We start from the raw sequence: 23,258 nt of genomic DNA, 5'->3' as shown, positions 1-23,258 counted from the left end.
TGCAAGCTGTGGCAATCTACTTACACAGCTACTTACACAGCCAGCCACCTACGTACCTGCACATGTAAATGCATCCACCAAGCATGGGAAAACGCATTGCGTCGCTGACAAGGCGACGATGATAATGATGGTATGCTTCACAAGCGAATGTTATAGGGTACTACAATTTACATCCGTTGCTGCTGCTAAACACGGGGGACCCACGACATATCTTTGGTTTTGATCTTCTCAAACACAAACGACTCCATGCCGTTCATGTCCGTGTCGTCCTTGGCCTTGAGGTACTTGACAAAGAAGAAGTAGTTGAACAGGTTGTGCTTGGTGTCTGTGTGTCTCGCAAACGAGTTCATGACACCGTTGGCCATGCCTTCGGCCTCGATGACCGACCGCGACCGATTGCACACGAGGCACTGCTGACGCTGCAGTGTCATCTTGTTCTCGGACGCCTCGCGCACCGCCGTGAATGCATCGATGATGATCCCTTGGATCAAGTTCAACAGCAGCACGATCACCACCACGTAAAACCCCAGGTCGTACCCCACACGCCCAAAATACGACGCCTTGACTGTGTAGTTTAACGGACTGTGCGACATGTAGTCGCCAATGCCGCCGCCGCTCAGCAGCCCTGCGACACGGTGGGTTGTTAGTACACTACTAGTAGTAGATACTACTAGTATGTCATAGTACCGTTGTGGACATGGGTGACAAAGCATTGCATGAGCGAGTGGCATTCTTGGGTGCCGCTCTCGGTGGTCATTTCATCCTGGAAAAAGTAGAACCCGTTCAACGCAAATACGTAGATCACCACAGCCCCAAACACTGCCGTGACCGTCAGCTTGGACGTGTTGGTTGTCATGGCTTTGACCTACAATAGCCACACCATATCAAATGCCCATAGTTTGCCAGCAACGACGTACGACAAATCGCAGCCCGGCGTTGATAGCCACGAGGTCGAGCAGGGGAAAGCCATAGTACAAGTATCGGTTCTCGGTCGCAATGAGCCCGAGGAACCCACACGTCGAGTACGCCAGAAAAGCCAGCACGCTTTCGGAAAACAGAGTGTCGTATATCACGCTGTACCAGAATCGAAACTTGGTCTTGAGCATGCGATTCCCCAGCTTGACCTTCATTTCGTCATACGAGGACTCGGAGTTGACGGAGAACCGAGACACGCTGGCCACTTCCCGGACGGCGCGGAGGGTCGAAAGGACGAGCGCGGCCGCCGCCACCGAGCAGCATGTCACGCTTCCGTACGTGTCCCATCCATTCACATATACCACCAGCGACACGGTCCACGCAATGATTTCTATAAAAAAATATGTACAAACAATATATTATATATCACAAGAATGTGGTTGGGTAAACAATATATCAAATAATTATAAATCACAAGAAAGTGGTTGGGTAAACAATATATCAATATTATATATCACAAGAATGTGGTTGGGTGGGTACGAGCATACACAACCATTTTCTATTTAAAAAATATAAAAAATGAAATATAGTGGAGAAATATATCATACATATCATGAAGTAGTCGTTCGTCTTTGGAAACTAGACATTGGTATTTTTCAAAGTCTCATAATAAGGGTGAACTTGGTCATATATAATATATATATATATATATCGAGGGTGTACGAACCAAAGCACTGGATAGGGCCTTGCCACGCGTCCCACACGCGGTCGTTGATAGCTTTGGGCGATCGAAAGTGCAGCTTTGTGAGGGAAAGTTGCTGTTTGCAATAGTTAAAGTTGAACTGTTTGGTCACGTAGAACCCGAGGAGGACGAGCGACCCAGCTAAGTAGACGGCGCCGAGTACTTGGAGAAACAAATATGAGCCCGGTTGGTCCCACCGCAGCAGCAACAGCATCACAAAGTTGATGTAAAAGCACAAGCTTAGCAGTCTCTTGCGCAGGTCCGTCTGCCACCGCGCGAGAAACGCATACACGGCATGGCGCCGAAGGTGTTTGATCACTTTGAGCTCTTCTTCAATGCTCCTACACAACATCAGTCCATTTCGTGTATGCCATGCATGCATCGCTGATAGATACGATATGGCACGCACTTGGCCGTTTCAGAGAGCAGCACTTCCATGGCCTTGTCGCTGCCAATGTCCATCGCATCTAGCAGCTCGTTCTGGAGCAACTCGTCAAAGTACATGGCATCGGCAGGTTTGACAAAGTACAAAGTCGTGAGGCTGCCGTGCACAACCAGCTCGATCGAGATGAGCTGCGCGTGGAAGAATCGGATCGGGCCGAGGGCATTGCGGTCGTCGATGGCGCCGTCCCACTGCGTGCGGAACCCCTGGACCGACCGCAAATCAAACTGCTTCATGGCGCGGTTGATATTGACCACCTTCTTGATGGCCGTTTGCAGGGTCACGTTGTCCGCCTTAGAGTGCTTGGACAGGTTCCGCACAGCGCGCTGGATCCGGTTCCGCATGGCCAGCTTGTCCGTGGGGTCTCCCGCCGTCACCAAGAGCGACCCCGACGGCTTGAGCATCCGGCCTTCGTCGCCGTCGTCATCATCGCTGCTTCCGTACGAGAGCCCCAAGTGGTCGTCAAAGAGGACATCCGCCGTCGCTTCGAGACTCATGATGCGCACCGCCACAACCAGCAAACTCATGGCGCGGATATACAGCGGATGCCGGTGAATGTCGTCTCGTTCAAACGACAGTTCTGGTCCAAACATGCGACACAGTTCACGGTGACATGTGACCAGCCGGTCCACGACCTCCACGGGGCTGAACAGCCGCGCCAGCTCGGCGTTGACGGCATTGTCGCTGCGGCCTTCCATGAGTGACAGAAGCACCTCCGACGCCGTCTGGTACGTGGTGACATCCAGCGCTTCTACCTGCGACGAGGTCGTTGGGTCGGTGAGGAGCACGCTGCAACACAACGCTGTCGCAGGCGTGGTCACCTACAAACGTCGTTCATATACATCTTTCAACTAGAATTAGTACGTACGACATATGCCTGATTTTCCACACACGGGCCCTGGCAGGCTTCGCTGAGACATCGCATGCCCTTGACAAAGAGCGGGTCGGATGGCTTGGTGACTTCCATGATGCGGACGATGGCGGCGAGGACGGTCGTGTCGTCGCACACCTCGGCCATCATGGTCTGCCACACAGGGTTGTGGTTCTCACAGAGCAGCTGCACGATCGATAGGGCCAGCTTTTGGTAGTGCACAGAGAACTTGTTGAGTGATGGCAACCGGATGTACTTGAGCAGGAAGCGCAGCAGGATGTCCTTGCGGTCTACGTCGGCCGTGTCGTCGTCGTCGTCGTCGTCGTACAGCTCGAGCATCGCTCGGTACAGCGAGTTCTGCGCCGGTTCGTATCCGCCAGCAATGAACTCGTAGATGAGCTCGAGGAGCGCCAGCTCCGGCGCATCCATGTTGACGGCGCTCTTGGCCCCCGAGTCCGAGGGTATCGTGGCTGCTCGCTTCAGACCTTTCTTGACCACGGGCGCCACCTTGGGCGTCATGCTGCGGATGATGAGATGAGCCACCTGCGCTTCCACTGCCAGTTGCTGGGCATGTTTCCATTCCTGCTTGGCGTAGATGAGCAGCCGACTCGTGCGCTCGACTTCAAACGACACGCGCCATTTGCTCGCTGGACTATGAGGGACGTTGGTATTATCGTCTCCACCGTCCTCTTCCACGACGACGTCGGCGGCGCCACCACCGCCTTGAACGTTGATGGACGGGAAGTCCAAGATCGAGTCGAACGATTGAAGGGGTGGACCGGACTTGGTGCGTCGGATCTCGCGCTGCGTTAGTTCGTGGGCCAGCGGCTCGTTTCTTCCTCAGGAGTGTCGTGATGCCTCGGATGCGGCGCGCTTCGACATGTTCCCGCAACTCACGCTGCATGTTCTCTTCGTCCGTCACGCGGGTTGGACTGTCTGGAAGTGGAGCTGCTGCCGCGCTTCCATAGGACGATAAAGGAACGTCACCAATCGTGGCCTTCTCCGCCCCTACCTGCGGCCCACTAAGTTGGTTGCCCATGCTTCAACGTTGAGTTTCTTTGCGGATGATTGACTGGGGCTGGCAAGGTGGATACACACCTAATTAGGAACTTCGTCGTACATACGTCGAACGACCGAGTGCCACGTATGGTAGCTCAATGGTACAAGTGATGATTCTCATGAACTTCCTGTTGTACTTGTGCAGTACCTCGAGAGCAACGTGCATCAACTACTACGCCATGCGTCCCCATATATATTGCGACCGTTGCTTTTTACTAGAGTCCTATTTTAGTTGATTTCGGATCTATCCGAAATGAATTTGTGTCGCAGCAAATTGTACTATTATAATATTTTAATCCTAGGTAGTAAACTACGTACTAGTATTAATAGTATTAATAAAAACCAAACTCCACATTAAATTACATAGGACGCCACCACTCAATAGTACCCACCACGTCCAGTAGCCTACCACCACGAGATCAAGTCAACGTCGTGTATCCTTATCAATCACGTATAAATGTATGTACCTCCTCCAAGCGCGGACTTCGTCGCACACTACGGGGCGTTGGCTGGAACTTCAAGTGCCGCGTCACGTCGGGGGTCTACATATTCTCATACAAAGTCATATTCACATCAACGACACCAAATGTGACAGAGTCGAAAGTGCACATTCCTTCCTACCTTGGGCCCCACGTCGCGTGCTATGATAAAAACATCGTCGTCATCGTCACTATACTCGTCGTCACCGGACGAGGACGACAGCACCGAGTGGTCATCTCGGCCCATGTGCGGGATAAACACAATATCGTCCGAGTCGACACTCAAGTGGACATGCCGCAGACGCCACAGCATCCACATGAGCACCACGATTCCCAGCTCGACCAACAGAATCGAGTGCAGGAACGTTTTCGCGGCTCCGACTTCGCTTGTCCAAGTATCCACGGCACGGTTGTGCTCGACCGTCCACGCTTCCAAGTCGTCCTCAAGGAGTGCCACGTCATGGTCGGCCGCCAGCTGGACGCCAAGGCGGCACATTTCGTCGCCGTCTGTCGCACACACATCGTTGTCGTCGTTGCTGGCGTTCAAGTAGCGCAGCAGCTCCATCTCCATGTCGGCTTTGGAGTTTCGGAGGAGATGGAGCGTTGCTTGGTCTTGTTGCACGCGTTGCTGGATGGTGTGGAGAAACTGTGGTAGACTTGTTGACGGGTGGCTACTCCCAGCAACGTTGCTGGAAGCCAAGCCCACTTGGGCCAACGTCGCTTGAGCTGACGTTTCAGTGGAGTGTTGGACTTGTTCTAGAACGGACGCCAGCGTGTCTTGGACGTCGGCCATGGCGAGGGCGTTGCGCTCTTTTGTAAGGACAAAGGTGTCTTCCAATTCCTTTTGCATCAACGTCGTATCTTGATGCAAGTGGCGGGCGTTGGCGTCCAGATCCCGAGCTAACGACGCGCCCCACGACGCCAATCGCTGGTCGTACGCCGCCGCCTGCAAAGTCAGGCTCTCGACGTCTGCGACCAGATGGTGCAGTTTGGACTGTACGAGGCTCGTTTGACTGGCTTGAACGTGCAGGGCGGCCGCGGCTACGGCCACACACCCCGCGCCCACGATGGCTCGCAACAGTATGTCCACCCAAGACATCGACGACGAGGGTGATGGTGGGCCTGGTGCTGTGCGAGGCTCCGCAGTTGACCTGATCGTGGGTACCCCAGGTAGAGACGAAGTGACAGAGGTGGCGTGAGGCAGAAGCAGTCCGGTTGGGTCTCGCGCTTCCCCCAAACCCTCGTGGATCGCAGTCTTAACCGCAGGGGAAACGAAAACGTTTTGGGCTGGGGCGTTCGGGGGGATGTCGGCAGGTGGAGACGAAGTGACAGAGGTGGCGTGAGGCAGCAGCAGTCCGGTTGGGTCTCGCGCTTCCCCCAAACTCTCGTGGGTTACAGTCTGATCTTGGGCTGGGGCGTTTGGGGTGGTGGTGGCTGTCGGCGACTCGAACAAGGCGGGTACGGCTACCGTTTCGCCGTGCGTCGATGTGAGTTGACTCGATGGGTGGTCGAAACTGCCGCCTGACGAAATAAACTGTGGCGACGGGGGAGGACTGACGTAATCAGGTTCCCATGCCCACTCGGCCATCGGATCCGCCGTGATGGGGCTCGAAGGAGCGGACACTTGCGACAGGGGGGTGCCTGGGGCAATATTATCAGCCGACTGGGATGGTTCTGATGTGGCCATATCTACAAAGTTGTCACGGGCAGTTGGGTGTAGAGGGGACACGGCCCAGTGATGTGAAGGGGGCGGGGGGGTTGTAGGCTGCACCGGCGTTGTAGGGGTTGTATATATTGGCGTGGTTGTGGGAGTCGACTTGGTTGAGTTGTGTTGGTCTGGAACTCCCACATCTGTTTGGTGGGTGGTCGCGTATGGTTCCTCTTGATGCGGATATCGTAGCCCACCATACCCTTTGGGGGTGTGCACTGCGTTGAGCTCAGGAGCCCTGAAGGAGCTGGGAGATGATGTCGAGATGGGTTGAGGAGGTGTGAGGCCCAAGAAGTTACGTCGAATAGGCCGTTGGCGAAGCTCAGTCGTGGCGACCTCTTGTAGCTCATGGAGGGGTTGTTGCCGTGGAGAAACGGCGTCCACGGAGGTCAAAGGTGTCGAGGGTGGTGTTGTCTGTGGTGGCTGTCCAAGGCCAGGCGATTCATAAACATGAAGAATGGGAGGTGTCGACGGATGGTGGACACGGGGCGACACGGGGTGGATCAAGTCCAGGTCCAGGGCATAGGGGACTTCTGGGCGCGACGACGGAATGCCAGACGTTTGGCTTGTCAAGAGCGGCGAGGCTTTGGGGGACACATGTTGGTGGGTTGACGTGGGAGGGGACATGGCGGTTATGGTCATCGGACTGAGTGGCTCCAGAGCAAGATACGGGCGAGTCGAGTCGACGGGATTATCCACGGGCGAGGCCTCGTAAGTCGACTCTACCGCCACAAGCTCGTCGAGTTCATGTAGACATTTCTCTGGATCATGGTGGTCGGTGGATGGAGATTGTTGGTCGATCCACATGTTATTGTCATCGCTGGCAGGAGATGATTGATGCCACCTATCGTCGTAACCTTGGTCGGATGGAGCTTTCTCTTGATATGATGGACAGTCCTCAACGTTGCTTCGAATATCCAAGTTCGTGGCCTCGTCAGCGTCGTTGGGTTGTAGCGTTGAACGACCCTTCTCACTATCGCCAGTCGGGCTGTCCTGGGGCGAGTTCGGAAAGAGGTTGTCATGTGAGTCTTCAGTTGTCCACAGCCCTGCTACCTGCACTTCCGACGACATGTTGGCTTCATGTTGGGGAGAGCTACATGCAGACTGATTGGACAGATCGAGGCCTTGGTCACGACTAGCTAGCAACGTCGGCTCAGTCGTTTCAATGTGTTTGTATTGCGCCACATCGTTGCCATTTCCATCTGAAAGGACCTCATGATCGTCCAGGTCTTCTGGGGACATCACAACACCATCAAATGCTGAGTGATCCATGGCCAGGACGTCTTTCTCAAACTCAACGTGTTGGTTCTTGTCGTCGGCGACGTCATCTTCTGTGGGATGGATATGGCCATTTTGATCTCTGTCCCACGTCTCACATTTGTCAGTAGGGGCATCGAAGTTGTTGTAATCGTCAACTGCATCTATCCCCCCTTCTTCAAAGTCCAAATCCCCTTTGGAGGTAGCCGAGGCCATCACCTTATTCCCTCGAGAAGGGACCGCGCCATCTTCGTCGGGGCGCCAAGACTTCGTCTGGCTTTTGGATCGATGGAGCTGTCGTTTCCCCTCTTGTCCGTGGGAGCTTTCTTGGGACTTGCTGCGTTGAGCTCTGCCCCTCACTCCTTCCACTCGCCCTTGCCGGGATCGACTTTGCACCTGCAGCTGTTGGTCTGCAGACCGCTTGGCGGCGCGCTCGGCCATCGCTCGTTGGTGGTTCAGGGAAGCAATCGTATGGGCTTGGTACACTGGCACGTGGTGGTGACGGGACGAAGTGCTGTCCACGGGGGCGTGCTGGCGACTGCTGTTGGCACGTTGGTTGGGATTGAAAGTCGCCGGAATGACTTGCTTGGTGGATGTGTGGTGATCGTCGTGGTCCATTCCAGGAGAGCTAAAGTCCAGCTTGATCGCGAGTTTTCGACGGTTTGGAGGCGTTTCGGGTGTCGGCACTTCCGTCGGGACAACTCCGCCGCCGCCGGCATCGTCGTCGTGGTCGACGTCGCCGCCATCTCGTTGTCGAACATATTTCTCTTCGATGGGTCCGAATTGGAAGTTGCGAAGGTGCCGCGAGGATGGACGTGGTGGGTCATTCACCGACGTCGCTTTCGGTTCATGGCACAGTCGGCGTGTATGCTTTGCATCCCCCAACGACGACAAGGCGATGTCAGACGGGACCGTTTGCTTGAATGACGCCGGCTGTCGGTCAAGAAGCCGAAGCTTGTCCACTTTGGATGTCATGGTGTCGTCGCTCGTTTGATTGCTCGAGTCGCGTTTGGCCCGCCACGCGAGCAGTTGCTCCATCCGCTTCTTGGCAGCCCGGGTTTCCTCCTCGGTCGTGGTGGCGGCTTTTGAGGTCTGTGCATGCTGGGTTTGATTTGACCATGACGGTGGTGCTGATGGCTGTGCGCCTACACGACCGTGGTTCTTCGTCTCATCCTTCTGCAGCTTGACGCGTGACGATGACATATTCACATGCATGGGGGTGTGCCGCCGCTTGCCGCCGACAACGTGACGTCTGTCAAAAAACAAGAGGCTCTATGCCCCAAGGATTTAACCTCTATGTTTTTATATCCGGATATTATCCGTCTGTGTGGAGTGATATCATCCTTTTGATTTGCCATTTTGTCGACAGTACCCGACCAAGTGAGAGAGTGGCTACACAACACACGTCCATGAGCTTTGTCCTCGGCAGTAGCGGGAAATCCTTAAGAGAGATAAGGATCAAGCTGACCTCGTACATAACATCCTGATTGCAATGGGCATTTCTTGTATGCTATCGTTTGTACGTCGATGTAAAAAATCGATTAATATCGTGATTGAAACGGTGAACGGTTACAAGGGCGTTTCGCCAGTTCAACGTATTTGGAAGATCAATCACAAAATATCGAAAGGTCGCGAACATTAGCATTTCAAGACAACGAGGCACCATGGACGAGGTGTGGGAAGCCATGAAGCGCGAACATGGAGTGAAGCCTCTGCGAAAGCCAATGCCCAAAGTTGAAGCAAAGAAGTCCCCATTGAAAACAAAGAATCATCCAGACAAGTCCACCCCAGTGGACCCCGAGCCGACTTCCATTGTCCGGCCAACTTGTGTGGCTGCGTCGCATGTCGATTTCGACAATTCCGAGACTGCGTTGACTCCATTGTGTGCATCAGCAACCCTCATCACAACACCAGGGGATCTCATCACGAAATCTCAGCGTGACCTAAACAGTTTGAGCGACGAACAACAGGGCATCCGCAAACGCGCCATGGAGTCCCTTCAAGCTTCCCTGGCGGATGTGGACACGGTCACCCTCCACGCCGTCTTTCCAACCTTCGCCAAGCCACTGTTTAAGCGATTCAACGACCCCGTGGAAAAGGTGCGCGACTCGAGCGTCCGGCTCAGCATCCGCTTTGTCGCAGGGTACCCGGACCTGCTGCCCATCCTACCATACCTCATGCCCGCAATCGCAAACCGCATCGGCAGCACGTGGGATTACGATGAAAAGCTCAACATCTTCGTGCAGGACGCCGTTCTGCTCGCAGCGCACAACCGCGGCCGCCTCTTCGTCCCGGAAGCCGACGTCCAGCGCATCAAGCCGCGGGAACCGTCCGAGGAAGTTCGCCTACTGTTTGTCGAGTTGCTGCAGACGTTACTCGCCACTACGTTCGACCAGAACGCGTCGTCCCTCCTCAACGCGTACGTGTATGACACCATCCGCGTCCTCGTGTACGGCCTCCACGATTCTTTTCCCAGCGTCGTCATCAAGACGTGCGAGACGCTTGTGCTCCTAAGTCTCAACTTGGTGTCTGTGGTCAAGCACTTCGCCGTGGCGCTGGTCCGGGCGACCAAGCATCTGCTCGAACATCGCCTCGCCAAGGTGCGCGTAGCAGCCATGCTCTGCATCCGCACACTGGTGATGGTGCCCAACGTGGACAAGTGCAAGGGCGCGGGCACGGAAGCTATCATGGACCTTGTGGCGCACCAGGACGACAGCGTGATCCCCGTCGCGGCGTTCTACACGGCCGAGATTAAAGTCAACTTGTTTGCCAAACTCGATCAAGATGGCAACGTTCTCGTAAGGCAAACGTTCTTTGACACGATCACGATCTGGTTGCTGCAATTGCCCGACCGATACGACTACGAATCCAGACTCATGCCATACCTCCTGAGGTACAATCTTTTCCCCCTTGACTTTGCGACCTTGCACCAGTAGCGTGAAATCCCAACTAATGGTGGTGGATGGTGGTGGTAGTGCTGTGGCCGATGATTGTCCTTCAATCTCGTCCAATGCTATCGACACTATTGACATTCTGGGCAAACGCCACGCTGCAGAGCACCCTGATGAGGTACGCACAATTGGATGGTAAGCGGGGTGGGTGTATTTCTTGTGCTATATTAGGTGATTGAGCGCACGCAATATGCAGTGGACGGAGGCCTCTTTTGCAACTTTACCAAGCCGTACCCGGCCCCCTTCAGTGGCCGACCTTCCCTTGGCACGCGCCTGTACATTCGTGGCCGATGCCGCCGTTTTATCAACGTACTTCCCTCGCTCTCTCCATCGTATACATGGCGATTGAAATCAAAACTTAGACGCTGCTACGGGAACTCAACCATTGGCAAGGTCCGACTCGGGTGCATGCGTCGCGATTGCTCGTGTGTCTGTTGGTGTATTGCGAAGACACGATTACGGTGGACTTGCACCTGATTCTGCCTCATTTGATCCAATGCTGGGATGATGTCGTCATTCGAACGTCCCTTGGCCAAGTCGCCGACTGCTGCGGCCGGTTCACCCAGCCAGCGTCGTACATATCTTTGTTCCTACCCTACATTCGTGGTGACACGCCGTCGCTCAAGATCGTGCCGGCGATGCAAGTACTACATGCGATGCTAGGTGGCATGAGTGGTGTGAACCGCACCAACCTCCTCGCGCAGCTGCCCCTACTCACGGAAGCGCTCACCATGAGGTTTCTACTCAACTCGACGTCGGTGCAAACCGCCCTAAGCGAGCTCGTGCATGGCATCGTCGGCCACCTTGAAGGTCTGTCAAGTTATTCCACTTGGATTGTCATAACTTCTCCCGGATAGGACTGTCAAATCTGGGCTGTGACCCGTCGTTTGAATCTCACGGCCGACTCGTGTCCAAGTCGTTACTGTTTGAACGGCTGTTGCGAATTCTGCTCACGTTGCCCGCGACCCTTCCGTACAATTACCATGTTTGTCGTGTACATGTACAGCTTAGTAAAACTAGACTACGAGTAGGCTTGTTCGAGCGACGATGACTGGATTGCAAACTGTAGCTGGCGTTCCCAACCTCTACGACACCTACTTTGAAGCGACGTGGGACCATTTACGAGCTGAATACCCCGTTGAGGCATGGGTAGACTGGTCGCCAACGTGCTACGAGCACAAGATGCTCGCGGCGGTGTTGGTTAGAGGAGTTTCCGCTCGTTGTGCTCAGCAACATGCGTTGCAAATCAACGACCTTCTACTGGCTATTTGGACTGCCCCCTGTGACGGTGACCTCGTTGTGAAACAAGAGCAACGTCGAGATTCGATCGCGATCGTCATTCTGGACGTGGCGGCCAAAGCAAAGGATACTGACGAGCTGGCATCGCTCCGGATGAATGCGACAGAGTGGCTCAACCAAAGAAGTAGCCCGTCCGTTTGATCGATGGCGTGCCACACTCTACACGATGCATGTCAAGGTTAACTTCGTCGATTCTAAGATTAATGGACTTTTTTCGTGTGATTTGGCCAGTTCACCGTTCCGGATGCTTGGTGCAGTATCCAGAATGTGATTATCGACATATTCAATGGGAATTATCCTATGGAGAAATTGAATTCTGGGCAAACTCCCCTGAATTTTGACATCAATCACTACCAGTGGGCATGATCCTCATATATCTAAATTAGGAAACGTTCCTGGTTTCCTATCTGCTACAATCCCACACAACACTTTGTTTGACAGCGAAACACAGGTTCATGATACTCGAGTAAACTGTAGGCGGATGATAATCAGAGACGCTATTACAATTGCGATGATCGTCATTTTCCAAAAAGCACCCAACCAACATGAAAGTCTTCGCTCCTCTTTCCGCGCTCGTCTTTGCGGCTGTCCAAGCCTCACACTCCGCCACGTGGATGGGTGCCACCCACCACATGCACTCGACTGCCGACGTTTGTGGCTCGGCGCACTTGAGCCAGTGTGACTTCCCCATGTCTGGCCGTCGTCTCGAAGAGTCGAGTGACTCAATCACTGTGTCCTCGACCTCGTTGGCGCATTTGGCCAAGGTGGACGTGACCTTTCACGTGGCCACTGGGAACGCCACCGATCGTGTGACGGCGTACTGCGCAAACAACGTCGCAGACACTGCGGACAGCGAGTACATCGACTTCCAACCTGCCAGTGGCAACCCCAAGGCCACGCTCACGTTTGGCCCACTGCTCAACATGCGCTGCGACTATCAATTCCGGTACCTCAAGAACCTGGGCAACAAGACGTTTCAAACCCTGGCGGTGTCGCCTGTTGTGAAGATGGTACGTGGCAACACGGAGCCCCTCCAAGTGCACATTGCCTTGACCAAGAACCAAGACGAAATGAGCATCAGCTGGACTAGCGACAAGGTGAAATGCCCCACCGTGCGTTACTACACCGAGACCGACAGTCGCGAGTCGGACGAGTTTACCTATGTGGCTGCCACAGGCGCTAGCTACACAGCGGCGGACATGTGCTCGGCCCCTGCCAACATCACGTCCGCCCAATTGTACATTCCGTCGGGGGTTCATTACACCGGTGTGATCAAGAACATCCCCGCCGGCGCCACGGTGACGTACCAAGTAGGCAGCAACGCCTCTGGGTGGAGCAAAATCAAAGAATTTGTCATGCCCGACTTGGCTTCGAAAGAAGCGTCCAGCTTCTTTGTATTTGGCGATGTGGGCACGTGGGTAACGGCCACCAACGGCACGGGTTTGCCGGGGCGGTCGGCGGGCACCCTGCAGCGCGTAGCCGACGACTTGGACCGGGGCGACCACAACTACCAGGCGGTGCTACACGTGGGGGATTTGTCCTACGCTGACAGCATCGGCTACGAGTGGGAGCAGTTTATGTCGTTGATCGAGCCCGTGGCATCGCAGCTTCCGTACATGGTGAGCGTGGGCAACCACGAGTACTGCTACTTGAACAGCACCAAAGCGATCGACATCTCGGGGGAAGCCAAGACGTTTTATGCGATAAAGCCCAAGGCGAGCTCGGGCGGCGAATGCGGCGTCCCCACGGCCCTTCGGTTCAACGTACCCGACAATGGCAACAAAGTATTTTGGTACAGCTTCAACGCTGGGCTGGCCCACCACGTGGTGCTCAGCAGCGAGCACGACTTTAACGCTGGCTCGCGCCTCCGTAAATGGCTCGAAGCGGATTTGGCGGCGGTCGATCGCACCGCGCTACCGTGGGTGTTTGTGCACTTCCATCGGTCCATGTACGTGTCCATGAGCGGCACTTTCACCTACACCGACATCCTCCGCCCTGCGCTGGAGCCGGTCCTCAAGAAGTACGCCGTCGATGCCTTCTTCAGTGGCCACACCCATGCGTACGAGCGCACGTGCCCCGTACTCGACCAAACGTGCGTGACAGGCCCCAACGGCGAGGCTAAAGGCCCCGTCCACATCATGATCGGGTCCGCCGGCAAAGCACTCGACCCCGAGCCGTGGGAGAGCCGGGCGTGGTCGATCAAACAACTGCGGACGTACGGGTACGGCCGTCTCCACGTGCACAATGCCACCCACGCCCAAGTCGAGTTTGTGCTCAACGCGGATGGCACGGTCGCAGACAATTCGTGGATTGTGTCCGACCACAAGTGGAACGTCGTCGCATAAATACATGGAAGCTCGGCCAGTCGTTGTCTGAAGTACAGAGGACAAATAGATCCTTTGACGCGATTGCTTGAAATATATTTGCAGTGGACAATTATTCACGTGTACCAGCAACGTTATAGCTCCATGGACAACTGGCTTGAGTCGTAAATAAGCTGGACGACGGCCGCACCGAGCATCTCTTGGTTATATTTCGAGCAAAACACACTGCCGTTCTTCAAAAATTTGCCCACATTTGATGGCTTTTATCTGGATGTCAGCCCATAAATTACGCCATAAACCAAGTCTGCAAAAATGTCCCAAAGTCTCATACAGTATCCCATGAAAAAAGGAGAAACGAAGTATCTACAAAGTATCTACAAAGTTATCTAGATGCCAGCTGAATTATAGAAAAATAATTCGATTTCGATTGAAGTACAAGAGTGCATCATATAAGACAGGCACGACACAAAACCGACAAAATTCGGCCCGTGATTGGATGACCGACAAATGATTGAACTCCGATTGGTCAGTAGTTTTTTCCGACAATCCGATTGGACGAGGCGGTTGTCGCAGGAGCAACATTTTACTAATATTTAACATGTACGGCTTTCAATTGATTGAAATACTGCCGAGGAGCATAAATAAAACGGCAAGTCGAACCAGTCGGAGTTCTGTTGTGGCCGGTGGGTTGGACCAAATCGGTCTATTTTTTTATGCTACAAAACACCCGATTCACAAGAAATTTGTGGCATTAATTTTTGAACTTTGGTGGCATCCAGACGCACAAAATCTCGATAATTGGAAGATTTCGATTTTGGCAACTTTTCTTCGAAAAAGAGCCAATTTATACCATTTTTGTGGCATCCAGACCCGGCCTAACAAATTTATATCCAGAATTATCAGAAATAACTAGGAGATGTGAAGCTCTTGTCAAGAAGGGGCACTTTGGCCATTCTTGCTTTGGCCTTTTTCGCCGAGGTTCGGTCACTTACGGATAATATCCGGTGTTCTTTCTCTGTACAGTTGTCCTCCAAGGTTTGCTCCCATGCAATGACATAAACTATTGCAGGAAGTTGATGACATAAAGGTAATACGAAATATTGAAATTGAAGGTTGTTTTGGTGGATAACCAGTGATTTACACATCAAATTCAAACTCAATTAAGCAATCGCTCCAGCGAATGACCGGAGCTAATGTAAAGAGACTGGAGGTGCTCCATCAACGGCGGTACAACCACCCATGGAAGTATTTGACTTGATCGGGTAGGTTGAGCTCGGTGGCGATTTGGAGCCCCTTCCTCGCGATTAACTCGCCAGTCACGCATGCATTCTTTGCATTCGCCATGAACACCCACTCGGCAACTTGTTTGTCCAATTTAGGGTATTTTGGCCCCCTGAAAGTTGTACCGACCCTTTGTCGACTCTTCCTTTATGTTATTGGTCTCGATCTTGCGCTTGTCCCTCAGAATTCGGCGAATGGTCGTGATGTGGAGCGTGTGGCCAACTTGTTCCGTGACCCACTGCTGCACGGCAGTTGTCCTAATGGGCACGTGAGACGCATAATACGCCCGAATCAAGTTCTCGTGAATCGAGAGTCGCTTTCCTTGTTGTTTGCACTGCGGCATATTCTCAAAAGTCCTCATAAATTAAGTCTGTCAAAGTGAGGTGAATGCAGCCTCATGTTCCAAAATTTAAACCTCGTGTCAATTCAAATCAACCCTTGAAAAGTTATATGGTATTGTTTTATACGGGACCAGGGAGCAAACCTTGGAGGACAACTGTAGAAGCCGGACTGTTTATGCCCAATCATAGGTCAGCTAAACAGTCCGTTAATGATCACTTTTGGTTTTGTCATCGACCACACAAGTGTTCTTCGTCATCGTTCCTTCTCAGTGCTACCCCCTACATCGTCCCTCTTGACAGGTCTCTCCAAATTCGTCAAAAATACCCATACACATTGAAGTTCAGTGTTACACAGTTGTAGAAGTGGGTTACTGTATATGGTGCAAGTCATCGAAAAGACTACATCGGCCATCCTCACGAGGAGACGTTTTACTATTAAACGCCTCGATTCTTTCAGTTAAACCCACGAAGGATCATTACAGTATTAGTTACTCCAGAGTACGTTGTTTACCTGGTAATTAGGTTAAACGTCCTGAATAATCCGGATACAATGGAACGTTCGTACGGATAAGTGTTGTATACAAAGACCAAGATATACTTGATGCTCCTTTTGCCTGGCTCCATATATTTCGATACAAAAAGGCGGTTGGTTTAAATTCTATAACTCGATCAATTTTTCACCAATCGAAAATCTGAACCGTAACTTCTGTTGGGTCTATCGTTATTACGGCTTAACGTTACTCGAGTATTTTCGAAAAAAATGTCAATACAAAGTTGGAATAGCTGCCGAAAGACAAGGCAATTTTTAAAGTCTTTAGATGACTTGCACCATACTACACACGTCGTGGATTATAGAGGGGCCAAATTTAGTGGTGCGGTGAATATGCGCATCTCCGTCGCGTTCAAAATGAGTGCATAACATTAACCATTAACGTTAGCGATGATCCAGTGTATCTTTGTGCTGTACGTAGTGGTACATAGTACAGTTACTCACTTAGCTTAAGCGATTTTGCTGTTGTGGACAGTACGTACGAACTGTATGGGCAATTGACAGGCATGCCAACTTTTCGAATCGTACAGTGAAGTATCATTGGTACACTCAACAACAGTAGCGTCTGTGATTGGGTAGAATATGTCCAATGACACCGTCCAAGCAGCCAACCAAATGGAAGTTTCACTTCAGTGTTGACCCCTGCTGCACAAATGACGCAACAACAACGAAGTGCGTTTAGCACCATCTTGGCCATCCATGATCTGGCGATGCTCATGCTGGAATTCCAGTGCGGCATCTACGAAGATGTGTATCCTCTCATGCTCCGCCATGACGATATAGCCACCACCTGCACCAACATCATCGCCGACCCTTCGAACGCCAAGTCCCTCCTCATGGACTTCCATACCGCCTTCGCGCCTTGGTACCACTTGCGCAGCGACACGGCGTCATCGTGTCTGCGCCGCTTGCTTCGATGCAATCCAAAGCTCGCTCCGTTGCTTGCATTGTACGGTGTGTTTACCAATACCGCCCCGCTCCTCACCGTCCTCCTGCAAGTACCTCAAACTCCAAGTCTAAGGTGGCCGTCGATTTGGATGGATATCGCCGCGTCGGCCGGCCATCTCCGCGCCCTCCAAGTGCTCGACGTCGTCACCAAGACGTGCCCCTTCAGCGCTATGGACCACGCCGCCATGAACGGCCACCTGCATGTCGTCACGTACCTCCACGAACACCGTCGCGAAGGATGCACCGAAAGTGCCATGGATTATGCGTCGGCCAATGGCCATTTGGCAGTCGTAGCGTATTTACACGCCCACAGGTACGAAGGTTGTACGACCTTCGCCATGGACTGGGCCGCTGAGCATGGCCATTTGGATGTAGTGCGCTTTCTACACGAAAACCGCACCGAAGGCGCGTCGCCAAATGCACTGGCCGACGCCGCCATCAACGGCCATCTCGAAGTGGTGCGCTTTTTGCTCACCTATCGACCCTCTGACGGCTGCCGCGAAGATGCCATGGACCGTGTGGCCGGGAATGGATTTTTGACGATTGTGCAATTACTGCACGAGGCCACGACGTGTCGCGGCTGGACGACCTCCGCCATGGACAATGCTGCCGCCGGTGGCCATTTAGAAGTGGTGCAGTTCCTACATCGCCACCGACCCGAGGGCGTGTCCGACGCAGCGTTGGTGCGGGCCGCCGAGGGGGGACATTTCGATGTTGTGAGATTCTTGCACGAGCAATACACGCAAGGCGATCGGGTGGCAGCAATCGATCGAGCTGTACGGCAGGGACATGCTCAAATCGTGGGGTACTTGCAAGGAAAGCGAAAGCGCGAAAGCCAGAGTTTGTATGACACGATTAAGAGAGTCAGGCTGGCGCACTGGCCGCTCTTCTTGTAACAGATATTGGCATATGCAAAAACCATCGTGGAAAGTGACACAGGTCTTTGTGTAACATTCGTATGTCGTCGATCAAGGGCTAAATATATGAAAAGTCGTGGTGAGCTCGCAGTTTCGTCGGGATGGCTATTTATTTAATTAATACAATTTTCAAGTGTGGTCGATCTCAAATGAAATCGAACATTATGGTGATGAATACAAAGGTCGCGGCACAACGGTTTGGGGCCGAAGGCAGGCAGCCCATTCGATGGAGGAGGCATCGAGTGATGCCATGGAGCTCAAGCTGCAGCAGAATCTGCTCAAGCAGCATGAGAACTATGCTCGACAGAAGGAGCTGCTCCAGAAGCTCAAGATGCAAAGCGAGGCCACTGCGCGGAACCTTAGCATGCCATCGATGCCCAAAACGACTTCGTCGAGTCCAGTGAGTCGTGATAGAAGTATTTACGCGGCTGCCGTGTCGCCCAGGCCGTTGTCGTCGTCCATTATGGAGTTGGCCAAGGACGACCAGCGCATTCAAGACATCTACTCGCAAGAACTCGTCAACGATGGGCTGCGGAAACAACTGGAGCTCATTCGGCGCCTCGAGAGCGACAACTCGCGCCTGCGGTCGGAATCTGGGGCCCTTCGCACCCAAGTCACCCTCCTCGAAGACCGATCCAAGCTCAAAGAGCGAGAGCTCGCGCGACAGGCGGGCGACTTGGAAGACGCGGGGGGCCAGCTACGCGACTTGCGCCAGGACCACCAGTATGCGTTGCAGCAGGGTCAGCAGACCCAGCAGGCTCTAGCCAAAGTGACGCGGGTGAAGGATGCCCTGGAGGAGGAGCTAAGGGCGGCGTTGGACACACAGAGGCGGCTACACGAGCGAATCCACCTCGTGGATATGGAAGTGGACCAGGCCAAGGCCCGCGAAGCCGCGTTGGTAGCGCACACGAAAGCGCTTGAAGTCACGCAGGCCAAGCACGAAGCCACCATCCACGACCTGCAACTGGATATCCAGCACCTCCAGGAGACGCTGTCGCAGAAGTCGGACCAGGTCACGGCGGTGCAGTCGTCCGCCACGTCGTGCGTCGAGCATCTTGAAGCCAGCTTGAAAGCCGTTCAAGACAACTTGAGTCGCGAGCAAGAGAAGAGGCGGACGTGGGAGACGGCGTGCCACGGCCTCGAAACCGAGCTCGAGAACTTCAAGACCAACGAAGTGGCGACGAAGCAAGCATTGGACTCGGTGCGCGACCTCCGCGACCGCAACGCCGCTTTGGAGGAGAAGCAGCCGTACTTTCACCAGTTGGAGCTCGATAACAAGGACATGCACGCCAAGCTACTCCTTGCGCAGAGGGATCGGGAAGAGCACGAACGCCTTGTGGTGCAGATGAAGCACGGCATCTGGCAGACCACGACTGTGCTCAAGAAAGAGTTTGAAGCTATACGCGCTTATGTTGTGTCCATGGAGGAGGAAGAAGGGGGTATTTTGCTCGAAGATGTCGATGTTCAAGTCACGTCGTGGCACGAGTGTCCGACGGAAATCCAGGTACAAACAACAATCCACTTGACATATAATAACTTGTGGGGATGCGATGTATGTAGATACTACGCAGTGTGCTCCATCACTTCAAGCACGACTTGGTGCATTTGAGCCAACGCATGGTGGAAGGACGGGAGAAGGAGGCGGCTCTCCAAAACGAGGGCAACCAGCTGCAGACAAAGCTCGTGGCGCTGCGTCATGACATGAAGGAACTCACTCGGCAGCTCGACCAGCAGAAAGAAGCGTATGCGATTGCCGAGTCGGCGAGGGAGATGTCGATGCGGGAGAAGCGCGATTTGTTGCTGTGGAGCCGCGCGACGTGCCAAAAGACGGAGCGGATGGCGAGCGAGGTCGATCAGTGGGAACAATTCACGATCCAGCAAGTCCACCGCATGCACCGGTTGCCGTGGCAAGAGGTAGTAATAATACCCATTTGTATCAGTCCGTGCCCATGGCTGCTGACGTGGCTAAGCAATGTATTTGTTGGTTGTAGACAGTGGTCCCGATCGCAGAGCTCAAGTACACGTCGTACGCAGAGCTTCGGTCGTCGTGGGAACAAGCACTGCAGTTTGTGCTCCACGAAGCCCACCAGTGCCACGTCAAGTGCAACCAAGAGACCCACCGCGCCAACAAAGAGACCAAGCGCAAACTGGATCTCCAGAGACGGCTAGACTCTGGCGAGGCCGACTGGCAGATCAAATACACGGAAAAGGACAAGGAGATGCAAGCGATGCAGCTGCGCCACACCACTAGCCTGCAGACGCTGCAGGACCAGCATCGGTGTCTACTCAAAGAAAACGACTCCCAGATAGCCACATTGACCCACCAAGTGGAGGACTTGACCGTCAAGTGGAATGCCTGTGAACGCGACCGACAGATGGTTCGAGACCAACATGCAGTGTTGGAGGCCCAGGTATGTTGTGAGTTGTCAAGCATATATATATATAGTTTCTCAAATGTCATTCAACGACACATAATATGTATATGACATATATATATATTATGTGTCGTTGAATTATGACACATATACATGTGTCATATATATATATTAAGTGTCGTTGAATGAAATTTGAGGAAAACTATATATATATAATATATATACGAAGTATATGTATGTGTGTATATAATACATGTATGACATATATATACATTATGTGTTGTTGAAAGACATTTGAGGAAAACTATCAGAGTGTTTACTGGTATATATATTTGTATGTAGGCGCCGTTGTATGCCGGGATCGCGCACATGTTTGTCGTGTGTGTGCGTCCAATGGTGCTTCAAATCAGCGAACTGCAGACCCAAAAGCGGATTCTGAGTCACCAGTTGGGCCAGTTGACCGTCCAACAAAAGGAAATGGAGCAAATCGCGGCCTTGTTCCAGTCCACGGAGCTCAAGAAGCCGCTCAAAGTCACGTTTCGGGCGGCGGCGCTCGCCGTGTTTGCCGCTAACCGGCTGCGGCATGCCAGCGGTCGGCAGTACGGCCGCAACGAGGCGTTGGGGCTCGTGTTTCCCCAGCAAATCGGTGTCGTCAAGCTGCTGTCCATGTCCAGTGTCGAGTACTCGACCGAGGTACAGTAGTATTTACTCAAACATATCTAGAAACATCGCGGAAACGGCTAAGTCTTCTGTAACACAGGCACTACTTCGGCTGCAAAGCAATGCGTTTGTGGAAAAGTGGACGCGGTTGGCGCAATGTCCGTCGGCGTCATCGTCGGTGGCGGCGGCACCCGGCGCGACCAAGCGGCATAGTGGCATGTACGGCCACTCGGGGCTGGGGGAGCTGGTGCTGTCGACGCTGGCGGCGATCGACCCGTCGGGCGAGTGTGTGTTGACCAACACTCTGCAAGGGCACGCGAGTTTCCTATGTGATTTGCACCCGGTACGGTCCAACGACAAGCAGCTGACGGTGGACGTGCACCGCATCCGCCGCAAGGTGCTCGAGTGGATGAAAAAGGTGGAAAACCTGCAGTTCCAGCGCACGGCGCTGCAGAAGGACAACTACGCGCTGCAGTCGCAAATCCACGAAAAGGACTTTGAACTGCGCGAGATGGCTCTGCTCAACGCGAACGCCCAAGAACTCCAGGAAAAACTGACCATGTACCAGACCCATGACGGCCATGGCATCACATTGCGCGAGTTTGAAACGTGCGCGGCCGCGTGCCAGGAAGCCGAGGCCCGCTGTGCCGAGTACGCCGTTGAGATTGCCGACAAGAAGCGGCTGGTTAAGGAACTGCAGTCGCAGCTGGACACTACCTCTGGACGCAACCGACAGGTTGAAGAGCAGTTGGACGTGACGCGCCAAGCGCTGCTGGACGAGGAGGAGGCCGTCGTGTCACTCAAGGGCGTGGTCGCGCGGTACGAAGTCGAGATGCGCAAGCTTACCCATGCGGCGCACAGCGTTCAGTCGCAGTTTCACCAACGATGCAACGAGATTGAAAGCGACAAACTTGAGTTGACGGCGCTCTCGGCGCTGCTGCAAGAGACTCAGCGGAAGAACCAAACTCTCGAAGATGAACTGGACCACATGCACCAAGAGATCAAGGCCAAGGCGAGCCACCACAAGGACTCCGCGCTGAGTCGACCAGGAGGCTCGGTGCACAGCCTTCACCGCCCGACCGACGGGTACGGATGCCCCCGGCCCCTCCATGCATCCGCGTTGTCGTCGACGCATGGAGAAGGAGGAGGGGGGGCTGCTATTGAATACAAAGACTTGCCCCACAGTCTCAAAGCATCGCATGCACGGAGCTCGTACCGGGACAAGATGCACGTGGCCGACTTGGAATCGAACGAAGAAGCGGTGAATATGGACATTGACAAGGTCAACCTCGCGGTGCACAGCTACATGGACCGTATCGACAAGAAACTGCAGACCATGTACGGCATTCCTGGCTCGGACAAGTGGAAAGACTTCAAATTTGGAGACTCCAACTCGTAGAGCTACTTATAGGACTGTAGGCGGTAGGTAGTCAATCGTTATGGTCAACTCGAGGGTATGATTTCAAAACCCTTTTTCAGTCTCCGTGTTGAACTGGTTGCCAACTACACCAGAGAAACGTGGAATCGACGGGCCTGGCGCTATATCAAGTGGACATATTAATAATATATGGACGACACTGTCCAGAATATATTATATTCATCAAAGACAAACACTTGGACAAGTCGATAATAGCGAGGTTTTGCAAGTGTCCGTTCGCGGTCGCGTTCTGCTCCGACCCATGCTTTTTGTGTCAAATGCAGTTCGAACTTGTTGTTTTGTACTATAAGTAAATATTATTCGGATATCAAAATTGTTGTTTTGTATAAGTAAATATTATTCGGATACTCATCCACGGCGGGAAATCACTTTGCCCAGCGATGGTGCTCACGCAATGGGAGTTGTCCTTGCAAGCAGCGTTTAGCTTGGCAATCGAGATAAAATATGTGCTTTGACTATACGTATACAGTGCTGCTCAAAACTATAGACGCACCCTATTTTTCATCGATTTCTCATCTCGTACTTTAGTGAACAATTTGGCATTTTGCTCAAGATATCTTGAAAGAAGAATAAATTTAGCCCAAGTATACATTCATTCAATCAAAGATTGTATTATTTGAAAGTCGACAAATGTTCAGTTTTTAGGGTGTGAAAAACTATAGACGCACTCAAATGTTTGGTCGAAAAAGATGAGATATTTG

The 23,258-nt window shown here is 53.0% G+C and overlaps 6 protein-coding genes across 8 annotated transcripts; 4 read left to right on the top strand and 2 right to left on the bottom strand.

Annotated features, from left to right (window-relative positions):
- Positions 1-125: 125 nt before the first annotated feature.
- H257_17962 (hypothetical protein) lies at positions 126-4,053 on the bottom strand. The gene is made up of 6 exons (XM_009846941.1): positions 2,968-4,053; positions 2,067-2,920; positions 1,643-1,998; positions 918-1,306; positions 688-865; positions 126-625 (listed from the first exon to the last, which is right to left on the bottom strand). The coding sequence occupies exons 1-6, from the start codon at positions 3,487-3,489 to the stop codon at positions 186-188; spliced, it is 2,739 nt and encodes a 912-aa protein (XP_009845243.1). The 5' UTR covers positions 3,490-4,053; the 3' UTR covers positions 126-185.
- A 242-nt stretch (positions 4,054-4,295) lies between these two features.
- Positions 4,296-8,734, bottom strand: H257_17961. Of its 2 annotated transcripts, XM_009846940.1 has the most exons (4): positions 7,270-8,734; positions 4,651-7,209; positions 4,497-4,571; positions 4,408-4,434 (listed from the first exon to the last, which is right to left on the bottom strand). In XM_009846940.1, the coding sequence occupies exons 1-4, from the start codon at positions 8,686-8,688 to the stop codon at positions 4,408-4,410; spliced, it is 4,080 nt and encodes a 1,359-aa protein (XP_009845242.1). In that variant the 5' UTR covers positions 8,689-8,734. The 2 variants fall into 2 exon arrangements, with proteins under 2 accessions (XP_009845241.1, XP_009845242.1); XM_009846939.1 differs by having other exon boundaries at positions 4,296-4,434; positions 4,651-8,734.
- Positions 8,735-9,095: 361 nt separating this feature from the next.
- H257_17960 lies at positions 9,096-11,954 on the top strand. Of its 2 annotated transcripts, XM_009846937.1 has the most exons (6): positions 9,096-10,366; positions 10,449-10,542; positions 10,596-10,733; positions 10,787-11,234; positions 11,282-11,396; positions 11,456-11,954. In XM_009846937.1, the coding sequence occupies exons 1-6, from the start codon at positions 9,138-9,140 to the stop codon at positions 11,862-11,864; spliced, it is 2,433 nt and encodes an 810-aa protein (XP_009845239.1). In that variant the 5' UTR covers positions 9,096-9,137; the 3' UTR covers positions 11,865-11,954. The 2 variants fall into 2 exon arrangements, with proteins under 2 accessions (XP_009845239.1, XP_009845240.1); XM_009846938.1 differs by having other exon boundaries at positions 11,282-11,954.
- A 304-nt stretch (positions 11,955-12,258) lies between these two features.
- Positions 12,259-14,192, top strand: H257_17959 (hypothetical protein). The gene has a single exon (XM_009846936.1). It carries the CDS (start codon positions 12,269-12,271, stop codon positions 14,066-14,068), a length of 1,800 nt encoding a protein of 599 aa, XP_009845238.1. The 5' UTR covers positions 12,259-12,268; the 3' UTR covers positions 14,069-14,192.
- A 2,680-nt stretch (positions 14,193-16,872) lies between these two features.
- On the top strand, positions 16,873-18,063 carry H257_17958 (hypothetical protein; the record flags this gene model as incomplete). The annotated part of the gene is made up of 1 exon (XM_009846935.1): positions 16,873-18,063. One exon carries the CDS (start codon positions 16,873-16,875, stop codon positions 18,061-18,063), a length of 1,191 nt encoding a protein of 396 aa, XP_009845237.1.
- Positions 18,064-18,268: 205 nt separating this feature from the next.
- H257_17957 (hypothetical protein) lies at positions 18,269-22,705 on the top strand. Its single transcript, XM_009846934.1, has 5 exons — positions 18,269-19,588; positions 19,645-19,998; positions 20,076-20,495; positions 20,802-21,152; positions 21,220-22,705. The coding sequence occupies exons 1-5, from the start codon at positions 18,311-18,313 to the stop codon at positions 22,516-22,518; spliced, it is 3,702 nt and encodes a 1,233-aa protein (XP_009845236.1). The 5' UTR covers positions 18,269-18,310; the 3' UTR covers positions 22,519-22,705.
- Positions 22,706-23,258: the final 553 nt, after the last annotated feature.

The sequence above is a fragment of the Aphanomyces astaci genome (assembly GCF_000520075.1).
Source record: "Aphanomyces astaci strain APO3 unplaced genomic scaffold supercont1.129, whole genome shotgun sequence".
NCBI classification, from domain to species: domain Eukaryota; phylum Oomycota; class Saprolegniomycetes; order Saprolegniales; family Verrucalvaceae; genus Aphanomyces; species Aphanomyces astaci.
This window is presented reverse-complemented; position numbering and strand designations above follow the sequence as displayed.

Coding starts and splice junctions, on each gene's coding strand:
- H257_17962 (XM_009846941.1), bottom strand. CDS start 3,489: ATGACGCCCAAGGTGGCGCCCGTGGTCAAGAAAGGTCTGAAGCGAGCA. Junction 2,921..2,967: donor TGGAAAATCAGGCATATGTC/GTACGTACTAAT, acceptor CGACGTTTGTAG/GTGACCACGCCTGCGACAGC. Junction 866..917: donor ACGCCGGGCTGCGATTTGTC/GTACGTCGTTGC, acceptor TGGCTATTGTAG/GTCAAAGCCATGACAACCAA.
- H257_17961 (XM_009846939.1), bottom strand. CDS start 8,688: ATGCATGTGAATATGTCATCGTCACGCGTCAAGCTGCAGAAGGATGAG. Junction 4,572..4,650: donor CACGCGACGTGGGGCCCAAG/GTAGGAAGGAAT, acceptor GAGAATATGTAG/ACCCCCGACGTGACGCGGCA. Junction 4,435..4,496: donor GAAGTCCGCGCTTGGAGGAG/GTACATACATTT, acceptor TCGTGGTGGTAG/GCTACTGGACGTGGTGGGTA.
- H257_17960 (XM_009846937.1), top strand. CDS start 9,138: ATGGACGAGGTGTGGGAAGCCATGAAGCGCGAACATGGAGTGAAGCCT. Junction 10,734..10,786: donor GATGCCGCCGTTTTATCAAC/GTACTTCCCTCG, acceptor ATCAAAACTTAG/ACGCTGCTACGGGAACTCAA. Junction 11,235..11,281: donor CATCGTCGGCCACCTTGAAG/GTCTGTCAAGTT, acceptor TCTCCCGGATAG/GACTGTCAAATCTGGGCTGT.
- H257_17959 (XM_009846936.1), top strand. CDS start 12,269: ATGAAAGTCTTCGCTCCTCTTTCCGCGCTCGTCTTTGCGGCTGTCCAA.
- H257_17957 (XM_009846934.1), top strand. CDS start 18,311: ATGGAGGAGGCATCGAGTGATGCCATGGAGCTCAAGCTGCAGCAGAAT. Junction 19,589..19,644: donor AGTGTCCGACGGAAATCCAG/GTACAAACAACA, acceptor CGATGTATGTAG/ATACTACGCAGTGTGCTCCA. Junction 20,496..20,801: donor ATGCAGTGTTGGAGGCCCAG/GTATGTTGTGAG, acceptor ATTTGTATGTAG/GCGCCGTTGTATGCCGGGAT.